At 37.7% G+C, this 18928-nt stretch overlaps 1 protein-coding gene across 1 annotated transcript in view; it reads left to right on the top strand.

The window, feature by feature from the left end:
• Positions 1 to 350: 350 nt before the first annotated feature.
• Positions 351 to 18928, top strand: part of ASZ1 (ankyrin repeat, SAM and basic leucine zipper domain containing 1) — a 47880-nt gene continuing 29302 nt past the window's right edge. Inside the window, exons 1-6 of the mRNA XM_015813555.1 lie at positions 351 to 532; positions 1866 to 1965; positions 3371 to 3493; positions 5994 to 6105; positions 15852 to 15963; positions 16950 to 17084. Coding sequence (XP_015669041.1) covers positions 434 to 532; positions 1866 to 1965; positions 3371 to 3493; positions 5994 to 6105; positions 15852 to 15963; positions 16950 to 17084 — 681 coding nt within the window. The 5' untranslated portion in view covers positions 351 to 433. The remainder of the gene's footprint in view (positions 533 to 1865; positions 1966 to 3370; positions 3494 to 5993; positions 6106 to 15851; positions 15964 to 16949; positions 17085 to 18928) is intronic.

Raw genomic sequence — 18928 nt, 5'->3', positions numbered from 1 at the left:
GGGCAGTGTTTCTCAACCTTGACAATTTTAAGGCATGTGGACTTCAACTCCCAGAATTCCACAGCCAGCAATGCTGGCTGTGGAATTCTGGGAGTTGAAGTCCACATGCCTTAAAATTGTCAAGGTTGAGAAGAAACACTGACTTAGGGTGAAAGCAGCTCTTTCAAACTGCATGAGTCTATGGTCTCATCTATTACAACGAATACGGTCCAAATAATGTTTTCCGGGCCTTCTTTTCTTTGATGGGCAGAATTCGGAACACGTGACCGCAGAGACCTCCTCCGCGCTGTGCGCCTTCTCCCGCGTCCGCACTTTTTCCCGCGCCTGCGCTCGTGCTGGTGAAAGCGTTAGGGAGGAACGGCGTTTCCTAGAATGCTGCTTTGAGCGAGGGGTATCGTGGGAAGAGAACTTAGAGAATTTGAGGTGAGGGTGGATGGCTAACGGCACGAATTTCCGCGTTGTACCCGGGGGAGATGAGAGCAGTGAAAGCGACGATGATGGCTGGGGTATCGGGTTCATGTCCGAGGCCCAGGTGAGAGGCGATGACGGCCGAGCAGGTGCAAATTAAAGAGTGATTCGATTTCCTTGGGACAAGCCCAGGCGCGTGCTTCAACCACGCAGCTGCTGCTTTTTCCTCATCACCTTCCAAAAACTTTGTTGTAGTAATAATTTTGAAAAGGAGGTGAAGTTAGAACGGAAAGAATAGTAAATATACATTAGGCCCAAGATCATCCAGTGATCTTCATGGGTAGAAGTTCCTCATTTCCTAATTCTACATCTTTATCCGCTACACCTGATTTTATTCTTTTCAGGGTATTTATTTAAGTGCATGTAATTGTAAATTAAACCCGATGAGCACGTTGCATGTTATTCACATGTCATAATTATGATAAGTATTTTGAAATACAGTATAGGAGGTAAATAATAAGTCATTTACCCTCAAATATGCTGAATTTGTACAATACATATGTACAAGTATGTATGTTGATAATACTGGTTACAGTAATGACCAATGTGTTGTATCAGTTCAAAGTTTCAGACTGAAAAACCTAAATCACACTAGTCCAGCTACTAAGTTGATTTTCTCAAATTGTATATTTTTTATCTTCTGGAATGAGAGATTATGCTGTCTTAAGCATTTTTATAAATCCCACACTGCGCAGTAGTGCTCTTGTAAATAAGTAGGACTGTAACCTTGTTATAGGATATCAGTAATTCCACACAGTAGTAATGAAACGTTGACAACAGTTAAGACAACAGGAGTGACTCCAATTGCAGTGGCTATTGGTTGAAGGCAATGATAAACCAGCCTTATACTTGTGGTATGACATTCTAATTAAGAGCCAGTTCGGTGTAATGGTTAGGAACAGTTGACTGCGTGATTTTGGGCCAAACACTTTTGTCTTTAGGAATGGCAGTGGTACATATGAAATCTTGGCAAGAAAACTGCAGGAACTTATCTAGGCAGTCACCAGAAGTCAACATTATTCACTCAGAGGTTGCCCCCCCTTCCCAAAAAAGGTAGAGAGAGAGGATTCTAAAGGCATTTGAATCTCATCCCAATTTTCTCTTTACAAATGCTGGCCTGTGCATTTTGATTAGCTAAACAAATATTTTTGCCTTAACCTCTTTTCTGAATGTATACAATAATTATCGGTGCACCTACTTTTTTATCACACAAAAAAATACAGGTGTACGAAGGTACATTAGTGGTTAAAAGTGATCTTAGAAGAATCAAATATTCTTGAATTTCATTTTTAAAATGTTTGCTTGTGTTGTAACTCGTGGAGCAGTTCATATAGCACTTCTGCTGATAATGAACTAGTACATTTATATATTGTAGCATAAATCTCTTATTTATCTAGTGTTTAGATGAAATCTTGCATACCCAGGATAAAAATGACATTTTCAAAAAAGCATTAACTGCTGGAAACGTGTCTGTCATTGAGGAACTCTTAAATACAGGTATGACAAATGAATTATCAGATAAATTTAACACTTTTTGAAAGTTCAGCCTTTAATGGATATCTGTATTCCTCTTCCAGGCACAGAATAATTGTATTTAATTAAATACTGTATAAGGTCTTACCACATACTTTTTCATCAAATTTCTACTTTTTGGTTTTTGTGTTTGTGAAGGTATTTCATTGGAAAACAGCTGTTTTCTGGCAAGAACAAATAGGTTAGAACCAGAATATCAATTTATCCCTTGTTGAATATGAAGTAAGATTTCTGATAGGTTAATAATAGAAAAAAAGAATAATCAATGTGCTCCAAGAACAAATACTAGAATTGATTTTTTTTTCTTAGTTGGAAAGAAACTGAAATCTTGAACACTTCATAATGGAAGTGAATTACATATTCTGGCAATCAGAAATCTTGACTATGAGACATTAGGTTAAAATGACCCACCTTAAAATATTAAAGAATTGAATTGGTTCATACTTCAATTTTCCTGTTTTGACAGACTTTTTATATAGATAATTGAATGTCTTTTATGTGTATAATGAAAGTGATAAATAATTGTGATAGTGTGCTATGAATGTGCAATACCAGTAAATTACATTTGCCGACACATTTTAATTTCTGTGAAACAATGTAGTTTTTGTAATTGTATAAATGAATATTATAATGGCATCTTTTTTGTTTTATAAAAAATGAAGCTCTTTTGAAATAAAGGATATTATCCCTAGTTATATAGCAATATAAATTTTGTGGTTTTTGCCGATACAGAAATCAAAATTCCTTATTTGTCTACTCATTTGGTTTCTATGATTTGTAGCAGATTGGTGGGTGAAGGACAGAGTGATCTGATATTTATTATTTAATTATCAATCAGCAGTGTAAATCAGAGTTGCCTGAACCTGAGATGGGTGGCAAATAAAATAGATAAACAGATTGACTGACTAACATAAAATATTGGCATAAAAAAATTAAAAAATATTTAGAACTGGCTAAATGTAGCCAGCATTACGCAGATATAAGCCACCCAAATTGGGTAAAATTAGTACAAACTATATCAGTATGTCACAAGTAAATCTGTCACAGGTTTGTTGGTAGCCTGCTGTATTTACATGCTATGGAGTGAGAGGTTGCTTATTTGGGAACCTATAGTTATTAAAGGAAAAGGCTGGTCTAGAATAGATATTATAGAAATAAGAAACTGGGAGGGCTTTTTTATTCAGAGCATCACTGGGGAGACTAAATAGTGGGTTGTGTTTAAATGAACTTTTGGCAGAGCCATATGTAGATAGTGGGTGACCCCATCCATAATACCTCTGCCTAATATTCCATTTTCTTGTGTAAAATTCTATAATAGAATATATATTACAGATTTATGTTTTATTAAATGCGTATATAAATGTTACAGGTATAAATGTAGAATCTAGCCTTAAGTTTGGATGGACTCCCCTCATGTATGCAGCTAGTGTTGCGAATGTGGAACTTATGTATCTCCTTCTAAGCAGAGGTGCAAATGCAAGCTTTGAGAAGGGTGAGTTTTTATAAATGGACCGTTTCAAGGATGTAATCCTAAATGTTCTGTATAATAATTTAAAAAAAATGTTTATTTAAAGAAACAGTGACTGTGCCAAACCAAACTAAACATATCATGTGTAAAGTATTCTTTTTATTCTGTCAGTACTTCCAAAAATACCTTGCCACTACTTGTGTGATTTTCTTCATTATCCTGCAATTGGTTAATTTGCTTTTGGATTGTGCCCTTTTACTTTACTTTTACTTTGTTTTTAGTATCATGTAGAATTGCAGTTTTTTAAATGTGATCTTTCTATTGGTAAGAGCAATACATCAGGAGTCAGCAATCTTAACCTATTTTTAGACCATTGAGTCCTAAAATGTGGGATCTACATTTTTATTCTTTAGCATTTGTTTTGGGGAGTAAAAGAACAAAATGTATGTCATAACCATGCCGTTAACCTGCAGTTATTCTGAAATTCCCCCAAATCAAATACATTTTTTCTGTTGTGGAAGAGTTTTAAGTGACTGTATTGTGCCTTACTTCTTTTTAGAAATAGAAAGACACCAGCTTCATTCCTTGGGAGCTACAACTAATGGAAACTCAATATAAATAGTCCTTAACTCATGACCACAGTTGAGCTTGAAATGTTGGTCATAAGTCATTATGTGAGATATGACCAACATTTCAGGCTCAACTGTGAGATGTCCACATGACTCCTTCACTTAAGGACTGCAGTTTGGCTCTTCCAATTGTGATTGTTAAGCAGACAGAATGAAAAAGCTGCTTCCTGAAAGAGGGATGGCAAGACCAGTCAGCTTAGAATCTCTACATAGCCACAAAGGGACTAAGTCCAACCCTTCTTGAATTATGTTGACCCTTATCCAATGTCAAGATAGTGCTAATCGGTAATTGAGTAATTAGTAATAAGTCAGTTTAATTAGAACTTCATGTGTTGTCCTGATTTTCATGCCTGATAGCTGGAGAAACAAAGTTCAGCTCTTTGAGATCCATCCCCTCTGTACTGAGAATAGAACACAAGTGTTCAGCTGGAGAAATAAAGTCTGGATTTTCAGGATCCCCGCTTCTTTCTCCAGCCCAGTACAGGAGTCCATTCCCCCATATGCCCTGGTGCATGTAGGACATGGGTGTCAAACTCGTCATGTGATGTGTCACGACATATCGCGACTCTTTTTGCATTGCCAGCAATGGGGTGGGTGTGGCTTATTTTCGGGAAAACATGGTACCTGCTGAAGGATTTCCCCTGTCCTACATCAGGGGTATGATGAAACTGGCCTGCAGGCCGGCAGTTTGACACCCCTGATGTAGGACAGGGGAAATCCTTCAGCAGGTACCATGTTTTCCCGAAAATAAGACCTAGCTTGGTTTTTATGTGCATGCCTAATATAAGCCCTACCCCCAAAATAAGCCCTAGTTAAGACCCTGCCCACTCCGTCCCACCGTCGGGTTGTACGAGATAGGGTGAGGTGCACACATAAAAATCAAGCTAGGGTGATGGGGTGGAGCTGCACCCCGCACCTGCTTACCTCAGGGCCCCGGCAGCCAGGCCTCCCACGCCCTGACACTTGCCTTGCCTTGCAGCAGCGACACCAGTATCAGCACCCCTGTCTACTTCTGGTTGCTGGCGGCTGTTCGCAGGAGGCCACATGGCACATCATGCCGGTGCTGCCGCTCGCGGGCACCACGACAACATACCATGTAGTGTCCTGCCGCAAGGAGCTGAGAGCTGCCGCAGAAGAAGTCGGGCAGTGGTGCGACAGGTGCCAGGGCACGGGAGGCCTAGCTGCAGTGGTCCTAAGGTGAGCAGGTAAGACATCCCCCGAAAATAAGACCTAGTACCTCTTTTGGAGGCAAAAAAAAAAGAGTAAGACCAGGTCTTATTTTCGGGGAAACACGGTAGTAGCAGCTTGCAACCTTTCCTGCTGGCTTCCCTATTGACTTTCTAAGCGAGTCAGCAGAGAACATTGCAAATGGCAATCATGTGATTGGCAACTGATTATAAGTGTGAATAGATTTCCTAAGCTCCTGAAATGTGATCACATGACCACATGGATATTGTAATAGTCATAACTTCAAAGACAGGTTGTGAGTAACTTTTTCTGAATCCCTTGTAACTTCACAATTGTTAAATGACCAATCGTAAGTTGAGGACTGCATGTTATCTCCAGAGTAGAGGTAGCAAACCCCCATGTACCCATTAAAGGAGAACAAAGTCAAGAGCTTGCTCTGTCTCTATCTTTTGTTTGAGTGCACCCCAGAAAGGACTTGTTGATTAACATGAGAAATAAAATTCTAAGATGTGTCTTGGCCCTATTCAACTGGTCTGTTTTAAGTTTTTGGAAATCTTGGTGTGAGACTAACATTGAAAAATTCATTTTACAATTCAGTTATGTGTTATGTTTGTAATAAGTATAGTTTTGGTATTTATTATGCCTGGTTTATTCTACAGATTTAATGGGGTTTTTTCCCAACTTGTTTCTTAACAATTGCTATTTAGATGATTATTCAGTATTGATGGCCGCATGTACTGCATCTGGTTCAGAAGAACAGATTTTAAAGAGTGTAGAACTACTGCTTTCAAGGAATGCAAATCCTAATGCTGCATGCAAGTAAGCACACTATATATATATATATATATATTTATGCAGATGTATATATACGGGAAGAGAGAGAGAAATATATATTTAAAAATGGTTGCTGAATACAGCTAATTAACTAATAAAGTATTACATTATTCTTTTTATTGGCTATCTACTGTTATCTTTATTAGATCTTTTGTTTTTTAACACTCACTCCCAAGTTCATTTGACAAATGTTTGACTATTTATTTGTAATGTATTTATATGTAATGTATTCTGTATTCTCCATAAATATATAGATAATTGCATCTAATTGTGTCTGTCTATTAGAGCAGGGCTTTTCAACCTTTTCACAGACTGTACCACCTTTAGGACATGACAATATTCCAGTGGCTTAGCAAGGTGTCAAAAACTTAATGACCAAAAAAAGGGGGAAAAAGTGATAAAGTACACCTACTTACCACACTTTTAATGGGAAACCTGTGCCTGTTTCTCTGACATTAATCTTTGCACTCGTGGCTGGAGAGTGCTTACTGATAGAATTAAGTCAGATTCCAGCTGAAGATAATTCCTTTCACTCACTCCGTCTCTTCCAAGGCCGCTCGCTCACTCGCTAACTCCTCCATCGCTTGGAAAGGCCCCTCTCACTTGCTCTCTCCTTGCCGCTTCACTAACAAAAAGCCTCTTCCCGCCAAAACCTTTTATAGCTTCTCTCTCCGCCCTCCTTCCCCTTTTCTCTTCTGGGTGAGCTGGAAGCTCCAATCAGCATGTAACCACACGCCAATCCTGGGGCTTCTGCAGCCCTGCAACTCCAGCTGGTCTCCTGCAGGTCTGTGCAGCAGCACTTTTATCTGGTTCCCTCTTCCGTTACACTTGGCTAGGGCTTGCCAGGTGATAAAGTACCACTGGTGGTATGCGTACCACCGGTTGAAAAGCCCTGTATTAGAGGAATGGAAGAGCAGATGTTTTCCATTTAACCTCCTCATACTATTAGTCTGTGCTAGCAAATAAATTCTTGGAGATTTATAGCAGGTTTCATGGACCTAGAGTGGAATATAGTAATTGAAATGGATTTTTTCAAAAGAGAATTGTTATTGTACAGATAAGTCTCAATATACATTTATGATTTATTTAGGTTGCTGAATAAATCATTTTAATGCTATATTTAGTTGACATGATATTTCTGCAAGAGGGAGTTGATTATTTAGAACTAGTAATGAAGTGTACTATGATTGCTATTTCTATAGATGAATCTGTCTTGAGAGATATTCCCTTTCTCCTTTTTAAAAACTATTGTTCGTAAGAGCTATAGATTGTAAACTCCTGGGAGCACATTTTTATTTGTCCCTGTGTAAATTCCTTTGGTATTGTGCAGTTTCTTAAATTGCACAGTACCAATAGACCTGTTCAGTTTTCTAATCTTGAACATTTAGTACAAACCTATACATGACCCCCACAGAGGAAAGTTCCATTAAACCTATGTAAGCATAACTGAAACTTCAGCCTTATTTTTTTTTCTAATTTAAAGAATTGAAACAGTTGCAGCAGCTGAATTGGCAAGAATCAAGACCTCGGGTTCTTTACTATATTAATCTTATGCATTAATTTTCAACTACAGTTAGTCCTCAACGTACGACCACAATTGAGCCCAAACAAGTGAAACATTTGTTAAGTGAATTTTGCCCCATTTTATGACCCTTCTTGCCAGAGTTGTTAAGTGAATCATTGCAGTTGTTTAGCTAGTAATATGGTTGCTAAGTGAATCTGGCTTCCCCACTGACTTTACTTGTCAGAAGGTCACAAAAGGGGATCACACATGACCCTAGGATACTGCAACAGTCATAAATATGAACCAGTTGCCAAGTATCTGAATTTTGATTACGTGACTATGGGGATGCTGCAGCAGTCATAAGTGTGAAAAATGGTTATAAGTCACTTTTTCAGTGCCGTTGTAACTTTGAATGGTCGCTAAATGAACTGTTGTAAGACAAGGACTACCTGTAATAAAGTGCTTTGAAGTAATAATTTCTGTGTTAGAAGTATTTACCAATAATACAGAGCATTTCTCTAGTGTGGAATGAAATGATTTGAGTAGCTTATGTGATGGCCTCCAAAGCTGCATTCTTCCAAAGCTGCATTCCTTTCCATTCCTTTAGCATGTGAAGGGAAAATAAGAATAGGGAAAGAACTAATTTTATTCTAGTTTAAAAAAGATAATTTTGCTGGGTCAGTCTTCTAATTACAGGTTAAAGGGTAGTGGGTAGCTAGAATAGTGTGATCACTTATATCTCTGAATATTGAATAACGGAGAAAAGATTAAGGTTGTGCATCTTCCTCTATATTTAAATTTTACCCTGTAGTTGTACCAAATTATAATATATATTTTACCCTTCGAATGGATAGTACACATTGTCATGTGTGTTTTTTTTACCACTGTACTAAGTTAGAGCTAGATATGTAAGCTAGATATGTTAGAGCTAGATATGTAAAAGTTATTTTAGTCTCGTGAGCATACCACCTCTGTGATATTCATTGAAGCAGCTTATATTTTTTCAGACTTTTGTATAAGAAGTATAAAAAAATGGAGTTGCTTTAAAAGTCCCATTAAGTTTAATCAGTTTCTTACAAGCAACAGAATGTGTATGGAGATTCCCAGGTCATGGTTGTCCCAAAGGTGCTTTTCAAAAGGCAACTGGTTTTTCTTGGTTTTTTCCTTGAAAACATTTCACTTTTCATCTGGAAGAAAGATGGAAATAAAATGTTTTCAAGGAAAAAAACCCAAAAAAGTTCAATTGCCTTTTGAAAAGCACTTTTAGAAAAAGCAACAGAATATTTGTTCAGGCTCATGCAGGATCTGAAAATAAAAAAGCTGCTTTAATATACATTGGAGAAGTGTTACAGTCATGCAAGATACCAAGCATGTATCCAGAAACATTTTTGAATTGTACAAAGTCTTAGTAAATGGCCTTCTTCCTTCATACCACAGTGCTCTATAAGTCAGTCTGGGTGCTTACAGGGGTTGGAAAATGATCAAAATTTGTCCTTTAAAGTTGTCATTTCAACTTTTGAGTTTGGTTGAACTACTGTGTCATAAATAGTACTGTAAGAAAGGGGTGATGTCATTTCCTGATGTCTGTTGATAGACTTGCCTAGTAGATGGAATATGCAATAATTAACTATCTACAGCGAGGCCACGTCTGGATCTATGTGATCCAAAGGAGGAACAAAATGTTCCAGAGAATTCTATAATATTCTGTTTGTGAACTTGGTTTTTCAACATTTTTGGTTACTAATTTGGAGTCCTGTGTGAAGTAACATAAAAGATGTTTTATTCTAAGTAGGAGCTTTTTGTTGTTGTTGATTGATTGATTAATATATGAGGTATTTAACCAATTGCTTAATATTTAATTATATCAGAAAATATTTATTGCTGCTGATAAGTACCATGTTAGCACTACTGTGTGATTTCATCGTCCTTGACTTTATCATTTTGTGATGGTTAATTTTGTTAAATGACATCCCAGTACTTGCAAATAGCCTGGGAAAAGTGTCACATTTATTCTTTAGTTAATAAACTTTATCACAAATGTATCTAAATAGAGATAGAGAACAGTTACATAAACTTAATAATTTACTATAATGTAGTTCCTTGTCATGGAAGAAAAATGATCAGCCATCAGTTTGTAGCATTTAAAAAAATACTTCCTGTATGTGAGCTATAACTATTACAATGTTCCTTGTTCTGGAGACATACCCTTGAGATCAGTTTAATTCATACGTTCCTTGGCATATTTTTTATATAAACAAATGCCATTCAAAAGTGAATTGTACAATGTTGGGTTTTCCATGTAGTACATGAAGACGAACCCCCCCCCCCGAAGCTTACATAATAAAACTAATCCAGCGATGAGAGATAATTATATACTAAAGAGGGCATATTAAAAGAAAAGTCTGTGAGATAAAAGATTCCTTCATGCCTTTCTGCCACAGCTATTTGGATAGTGCTGAATTGTCTTGCTATTTGATGATTTATTTATGCCCCTATTAGCCACTCCTGGTGAACTATAAGCTTTATTTAAATTGTATTCACATGTCACATATTCAAACGGTTTTCTGTAGAGATTATTTGGTTGAAAACAAAACCCAGAAAACAACCAACAATTCTGTAAGAGACAGGAAAACCAAACAAAAGACTTGCAGAATGCCTTTTCAGATGAGATGGGATCTTAGTGAAAAGAAACATTAATAACAGGAAAGTACAAATCCCTGATACGTACTGGATACTGAATTTTACTGATACTGAATTATTGTGTTGGCTTTTTGGTTATTTCATTATCTAGCACAGTGTCTATGGATATTCTCAGTCATCCAGGTCATGGTTGTCCCAAAGGCGCTTTTTCAAAAGGCAACTGGACTTTCTTTGTTTTGCTTGAAGATGTTTCACTTCTTATCCAAAAAGCTTCTGAAGAACTGTCCAGTTACCTTTTGAAAAAACACCTTTGGGATGTCTAGTACAGTGTTTCTCAATCTTTCTCAGTGAAGGAGGTTTCTGGAAGCTAGTCCATATATCTTAAAGTTGCTAAGATAGAGAAATACTGGTGTAGAGATAGATATATTACCTTAGATTAGAAAGAAGTAGGAAGAAAAGAATGGGAAGCACGGGGACCATGTTATTTCAAGGTAATTCTTTTGAATGTCCTTGACATTCAAGTTGATTTATAGCTATGAGAAAAGATAAAAAGTTCAAATAGTATCTATTTGATACTGTCCTTTGGGTTTGAAAGAGTTAATGTGTCATAGTGTAGCTGTATAGTCTCAGGAAAATGTAAGATTTTTAAGGACTTACTGACAGATGCTGTGTCAACATTTCACATACTTCAGAGCATCTCTTTCCTTTTAAATCCAAAGTGCTGCATTGCTCAGAGTACAGGGTCCTAAAATAAGGATTAAAATATTTGGTTTATATTCTCTAGTGTCTGCTGAAGTTGGAAATAAGGTATGTTGAATGAACAGATGGCACCAGCCTATTTTCCCTCACATTATTTTTATTTGAGATTCTTTTCCCTTTCCCTGCTTTCTGAAGTCTTTTGCTGCCAGCTACTTAATAGTACTGATAGTTGGTACTAGTTGTTTTGTATGTTTTAGTCAGTAATTAATCTTTGCTTCTTGGCCGTGGCTAAGCAGGAAAATCTTTGGTATTTTTCCAAATGTAAGAGGTATGCTCCCTTGCAAGATACGTAAAATCAATTTGAAAATAGGGAGTACTTAAAAGAAAACCATAGCATTACATTATATTGAAAACATTTTAATACCTTGAAATATTCCCAGTATTATCTTTGCCATCATAAGACTCACTATACAATATGTACAAGGCAAAAAAAGAATTTAGAATATGAAACTCGTAGCAACATAAGATCCAGAAAACCACATTTTAGATTTTTAGTTTTTTTGTAAAAAATACAATTTCAACATCATCTGTCTGTTCTCTACAATGTATTTTTTGTATCCGCATTTCAACTGGAGATGAAATACATATTTGTAGATGCTAAAAGGGAGATAAGGCACAGAGATAAATAGTTGATGTTCAGTAAAGCTCTATATTTTGGTTACAGTTAAATAGCTATTTTAAACCATTTTTTATATTGCTGCTGTTATTCTGAAATCTAGGCAATGGATTAGTATTCACTGATTTAGAAAAATAATGGGGCCTTTTGTTAGAAAATGTTCAAAACTCAAAAATTGGAAGGAGAAGAGTTCTTTGGTCTTTGCGGAAATTAAATTCACATGCATGTGAAATGTATAGATTTATACATTTCATTAGAAGATTATTGGTAATGCAATACTTTTACTTCTAAATAGACATTTGCAGATTATTTGGTCTGAATTGAAGAATCAAATAATTTTGTTCATAAGAAGATAGGATTTGAAACAGTAGTTTCTTCAATTTTCATGAACTGAAAATTCATAAATTCACATTTATAAATCTTGGGCCAAAGATACTCCTTTGCTTTTGATATTTTAATCTTATAAGGTTGACGTTAAAAAAAAATTATCTGGAGAGACTGATAATTCAGTCCATAAGGGTATCCTATTGTGTCAGTCAGTCTGTCAGAACCCATATTCTAAGGGCGCTCTTTTCTATCTTTAACTCAAACTCTACTCTCTCTATATACTTCTGGGTTCTGCCATGCTCCTGGAGGGGAGGGGGAAAAAGCACTGCGGGTTATTGCTCTGTTTCCTTCTATCACTACATTGTAACACTTTGCTGTTTGGGCATACTTCCTCTGTGAACTATCTTTCCCCTTGATGTCAGCTAGAAAGAGGGGGGAGAAGAAAGGAATGCGCCTCCGGCAACTGGTGTAAAGAGCCAACAAAACATTGCTGCAACCCTGAGACAGCCTGGCGTTATCTGCTCTTTCCCACAACGGACTTAACACCTGGGGATTGGCCCATGTGAACTGACCGGATGAACTTTGGGGTGGGGTTTGCTTGGAACACTTTTAACCTATTGATCTGAGCGGGAAACCCTCAGATCCTGTTTATTATGCCTGCTATCAGCTTCTCCTAATAAAAGTTCTTTTTGGAAGAAACCGCTTCCGTGAGTTCTGCTTTCTTAGGATGAGGTTTTGAAGTGGGCCCTGACACAGTCATTCAATTTCTACAGACGCCCAACTAAACCAAATGACTCTGGACAACTTATGCTTGCTTATGAGATAACCAGTTGGTGGCCATTTATAAAAGAATATTTTGCTATTGGTGCCTATATTTTCATGGGTTTCCAACTTCTGTACTGAATGGGATGCAGGAAGATACCACCTCTAGCAGCGTTACACGAACAAATTGAATGCAGAGTATGTGTAAGTTGGCATTTCACTCAGAAGATTCACAGCTTGCATAGAACAGATATGCTTCAATAAAATCAGTGGGACTTAACTTTGTACATTTTCATAGGTTGGGTCCTTATAAGGTGCAATAGAATATATTTGTTGAAAAGGTGATTTATCTTCTGATATATATGAATTGTTTTCCTGGGTATTTGCAAATTTTAATATGTATACAATTTTTTTCTGTACCTGATAACTAAACTTTTGTATTGAATTGCTACCAGAGTTCAAAATTGTCATCAGAACAATCCCAATTCTGACAAATGAAAATTATAGTCTTGTCGATTACTAAAATATTTAGTTGTTATGTATTTTATTTTTTTTCTATAGAATATTATTGCAGACCCCCACATGTTTTTATTTCACAACTTGAATAATTTTATTATAAATCTTTGTTGAAGTTGTTGTTTGTTTGGTGAATTCAAGGAATATTTGTTTTCAGTCATTCAATAGTTTTATTAATATTTAAAACCTCTACCATCGGGTAAATTGTTTTTTGTTACATAGCTCATCTAAATCAACTTCTAGATTCTCTTTATACTCCAGTCTGCAAGCTATCTTATCACAACAGCATATGAAGATGTTTTGTCAGCCTTGACTAAAATGGTATTACATCCCATTGTTGCGACAGTGAATCATTCTTCTGCGTAACCATTCCCATTGTTCATTGTTTATTTTCATTTTATTGTTAGCAATTGACATTCTAGTATATTGCAGTAAATTTAAAATGCTTACTAAGAGACTAGAAGTTCGGAAATGTAAGACCAAAGGTCCATATTTTTATAGTTGCTAGTCATATACTTTTGGGAATACCATAAACCAGGAGGAATCACGATATAGCTCTCTTCTGACAGTTTCCCCTTCTCAGTTATTAGTACCCAGTGAGCATAGATTCTAACATTCTATTTTATTATTCTATTATATATTAAGATTTACAGAGAATTGAATGCCTAATTTAACTATCAAGCTCATGTCCATCCATACCTGTGACTGTGATTTCCATAAACTGTTACTTTATGAAATATACTTACACATAAACAACATTTAAAAGTCAGGTGGTCTATTTATTATTATTGTATGTACTTTTGATTGCTGGGTTCTTTAGATTAGGGTACAAAAGATGTTTCCTCTAAATTAAGCAGGAATAGTTTAAAGATTTGTCTGCACTCAGTTTCCAGTACTTTTCTCATGCAAAGTATTTGCTTAAATCATAAAATCATGCCCATCCACTACTTCTGTTAATGCAGAAACTACTGCCATCAATTTCATTGGCTCATTACAATTTGGTCAATAAGTTCATTCTGGTATTATATAAAAGAGGTAGAGAAAAAATGTTTCAATTTTCTCCACATCAAGACTTACTTTTTAAATCTCATTTACATCTCTTCCTGATCATGTCTAAAAGTTCTATTGTTTCCTTGACAAAAGATGCCCTTACCCTTTCGTTATTTTTACTGCTCGTTTGTCATTTTCTAGTGTGTATATTTTTCTGGATTTTACTAACTTCCAGAGCTAAATTGATATTTTCATGTATTCACCTCAGCCTAAAAATCCTTTAGTTACTATCTGTTTAAATCCTATTGATATAATTTGAATGTTACAATTTGTACTCTCAGAATTTTTAATTCATTTGCTGTTTTCTTGCCAGTTCACTTTGGCGAACTATTTAGGAAGTCTTTACAGCCCACTTGGCTTTATTATCCAGAGTAATTTGGCCATTTCTATATTTATGATTCTAGATAATTTATGAACAAGCCGTTCCTCCCAGCTTTATTTCATTCACACATACCTGTTTAGCTGACAGTGCAGGTAGAAAAAGTAGCCTTTCTGAACTGTTTATAACAACACTTTTTAATTACTAATCTATGTTAGAATTCTACTTTACAAAGTTTATTCTTGACTCCTTTCTTTTCTTCTATCTATAACAAGTTTTTTTTAGATGTTTATATATTCTCTAACAAAAAAACCATAACAATTATATCATTGAAATAATGGGATGAAAAGAAGGTCACTTCGGGGAGATTGTGTGTGTTTAGACATCCCTCTAGTGGTTTTACATGTGATTAACAATATTATTTTAAAATTCTAAAGTAATTCCTCTAAATAATGTGCATTATAACTATGATATTCTTACATCTGTAACATTCAGAATAACAGAATTGGAAGGGACCTTGGAGGTCTTCTAGTCCAACTGCCTGCTCAAGCAGGTGACTCATGCTTATTAGACAATCAATTGTCCAATTTCTTGTTAAAAACCTCCAGTGATGGAATACCCACAACTTCTGAGGTCAAGCAGTTCCACTGATTAATTATTCTCACTGTCAGGAAATTATTCCTTAATTATCTCTCATTTCCTTGATAATTGTCCATCTGTCCTCTCAGTTTGCTCTGTCATAGTCCCTCAAATATTGTAACACTGCTATCATGTCACCACTAGATAAGACGAACCTAGTTCCTGCAACTGTTCTTCATACCATTTACCCTCAAGTCCCCTAATCATCTCTCTTGCTCCCCTTTGCACTCTTTCTAGAGTCTTAATGTCTTTTTTTGTATTATGCTGACAAGAACTGGATTCAGTCAGTTGTAAAGAACATTTTAGCAAAATGATGCAATATTTTTTCTTTTTGAGTCATCTCATTTTTATGTCCTTTTCTATGCTTGATGGAGCATGATCATGATAACATTTGCATCAGCAATTAGTTGTATCAGTTGGTTAAGCAAGGAACCTAGAATTCATTCCACTGAACTTAACAATTTCTGGCCTGATATTTCTTACAGAACATGTGATGCGTAAATATTTGGTTGACAATGCTGTTTTTATTTAATAACAAATTAAAATATGCTTTGAATTTAGCTATTCTTCTTTAACAGATATTATGAATTCTTCTGTAGGAAGAAAATGACTCCATTAATGTATGCAGCCCGGGAAGGCCATTCTCAAGTTGTTGCTCTCCTTGTTGTTCATGGATCACAAGTAAATGCTCAAGATAAAGGCGGTTACACTGTGAGCTTTTTGTATAATCCTAACTAGATTATTTCCTTTCCTTTATGAAACTTCAAATATTTCAACAAAGTAGACTATTGTAACATATTGCTGCATATGTTACCCAAGGTGATTCTGGGAGGTGTATAACCAACAGTTATAAAAACCTATTAAAACAATTATTAAAACCAAAATTGTGAGAGGATTAAAACCAAATTATTATTTGTAATGTAGCCTCTGCATAGGCTCCCTGTTGCCAGAGTATTTACCAGGCCTAATGGAAAACTTATGTTTTGAGGGCTTTGGGGAGGCTGTAAGGTTTGGGGTTAATCTTGCCTCAGATCTATATTCCAAAGTGTGGGCGCTATGGTAGAAAAGGCATGCCTCTTTTGCTGGACCTGATGAGATGGGTTGATGTAATCGAGAAGAGGCAATCCTTCAGATAATTCAGATTTTTGCCATGTAGGTCAAAATAGCAACTTGAATAGGACCTGGAAACAAACTGATAACCAATGCAGCTCAAGGAGAAGAGGTGCAATATATGTTTTTCCAGGGTCACACATAACTGCCCGTACTGTTGCATTTTATACCAGCTAAAGCTTCCACATACTCTTCAAGGGCAACCCCACATAAAGCTTGTTACAGTAGTCCATTCAGGAGATGAGTAGGTGTGAATAACTGAGCAGAACCTCATGATTTAGGAATAGGTGCAACTGGTGCACAATGTTTTGCACAATTTAATTTATGTGCTCCCATATTGCATCTCAGCTCAAACCACAGTTATCTTTAACCTCAGTTTCTTCTCATATTTCCTTTCTTCTCTGTTGTTCCTATTTCAAATTTTTGTTTTAAACTTTGGCAAGACATGATGCTGAATTGGGATGTGAAGACAAACTATTCATGTGTTATATATAGTGGGATCATTCAGAAGTAATTTATATTCTGACGGTTTTTCTTTTTATTATTGTAAAATAAATACCATCACAACTGCTAATAAATCATTACAGGCATTAACATGGGCAGCATGCCAGGGTCATAAAAAAGTAGTATTCAAGCTGCTTGAACTTGGAGCTGATAAATCAATACAGACAAAAGATGGACAGACCCCAGGAGAGATTGCAAAGAAGAACAGGCATTTAGAGGTACTGTTTTATGTGAAGCATCAATTCTTGAGTTGAGATTTTTAATTGTCTATGGGGGTATATTTTATAAAGGGTTTTTTAAACATCAGAACTGATAAGTTATTTACTATTGATATTAATATGAACGTGCAGTGCATTTAATTTTTATGCAATTGTCAGTAATGTCAATTGCATTAATGTCTTATGTCTTTTATTTTTAAATGTAGTCTGTCCTTTTATACCTGTCTGCTTATATATTCATTTCATCTGTTATTCAAAAAAGTTACCTAACATTTGAGTTAGTGAACATCTGCAGTTCTCCAGCACAGGAGATGGAGAATCCACCAATGGGTTTGCTCTGTCTTCCTGCCCTTGAGACCAAGTCAGCCAAACTTGGGTGGAATTTATCTTCTCTCACCTCCACAGCCTTCTCAGCAGCGCTGGGCTCAGCGCTGCTTCAGATCGGCTAATTAAAGGCTGAGGGGGTGTAACTTCTTCCCTTTCCCCAGGGCTCTGGGGAATTTTCTTGTTCCTTTGCCTCACCCCTCGCTTTTAGCTGCCATTAGCGCTGCGCTCAGCGCTGCAGCTCCAATATCTCTCGGCTGCCCAGGGAAGCTCCACGAGGCTTCTTGGCCTCTGACACTTTTTCCAACCGTCGGACAGTTGCGGCCACCATTTTGGTTGCAGCCGAAAAAGCCGCGGCCGAAAACTGAAGCTCTGAGGGGGAAGTGGGGTTCCTCTTAAGAGCTGCTGCCCCCAAATGCTGCCTTTAGATCATTCCGAGCAGGGGGAAAGGCTCCCGCGCCCACCGCGGAGCCATTGGATCCCTTTCCAGTCGCTACGTTCGGGATGGCCGCCATCTTGGCTGCGCCTCGCTGTCCTTGTCTGAGGGGATTGTTAGGCCTTTCGGCCTTCTCTTACCATCACTGTCACTTCTGCAGCGCTATCGCCTTATTGGGGCTACTAGCCTGAACCAGGGGGTTCTTTATCGATACGCGTTGGGGGCGCCGCTCAGATCTCATTAGCCTTGCACAGCCGCCATCTTAATTACTTGCTACCAGGCCCGACCTGTACCTTGCCTTAACATGGCAGCCGCCATTTTGACCACGTGAAGGTTCCCAGAGCAGCATTCATCAAAAACCATGCCCTGATTCTAGGCCCCTCTGCGCCCAACCTTGGGCACTCTGGTGCAGTATTGGCCTGACCACCTAAGGCCCACCGGGCGGTGCCAGATACTTGGCGCCTCACTGTGCTTCGGCCTCTGCCACAAAAAAGAAACCGTGACCGGACTCCGAGAAGGCACTGAATTTCCAGTCAGTGACCAGGGGAGCAGCCCACAGTTCCCTGCTCCAACTACTCTGCCCGCCAATTGATCGCCTGCCAGATTTCCCTCTCAGTACTCCTGAGATAGCTCGCAGAGGACTCCACGGTGTCTCAACCTACAGCCACTGCCTCCCCATCCACAAGCCAGGAAAGGCACAAATCCTCCAAACTGGAGGTGGCAGCTAGGATCAAGGATAAGGCGAAGGCCATCCTCAAAAAGCCTTCCAAATTGGCGGAGAAGCAGGCCAGCAGAAGGCACCAGGCTCTGGAGAAGTAGTTCTCCAGAGCGCAGAGGCGGACCAGGCAGTGGCCCCAGACTTTGACATTCCTCTGGGACCTTCGACCTCTGCCCAGGGGGTGTGGTCTCTGGAGGAGGCTTCCACCACACACTTTCCCCTTTTCAGGGCGGCTCACGACGCAAGCATCCACCCGACGGACTTCCGGTGTGCAGGCAACCTCGTTGGACGCAGCCGACAGCTGCCTCCCGCCTGTTTTCGTGTAAAAGCCGTTCTGACAGCAAGCATCAGCTGTCAAACGGCTTG

Source organism: Protobothrops mucrosquamatus, unplaced genomic scaffold (genome assembly GCF_001527695.2).
Source record: "Protobothrops mucrosquamatus isolate PMUCROS unplaced genomic scaffold, P.Mucros_1.0 scaffold167, whole genome shotgun sequence".
Classification (NCBI taxonomy): Eukaryota; Metazoa; Chordata; class Lepidosauria; order Squamata; family Viperidae; genus Protobothrops; species Protobothrops mucrosquamatus.
This window is presented reverse-complemented; position numbering and strand designations above follow the sequence as displayed.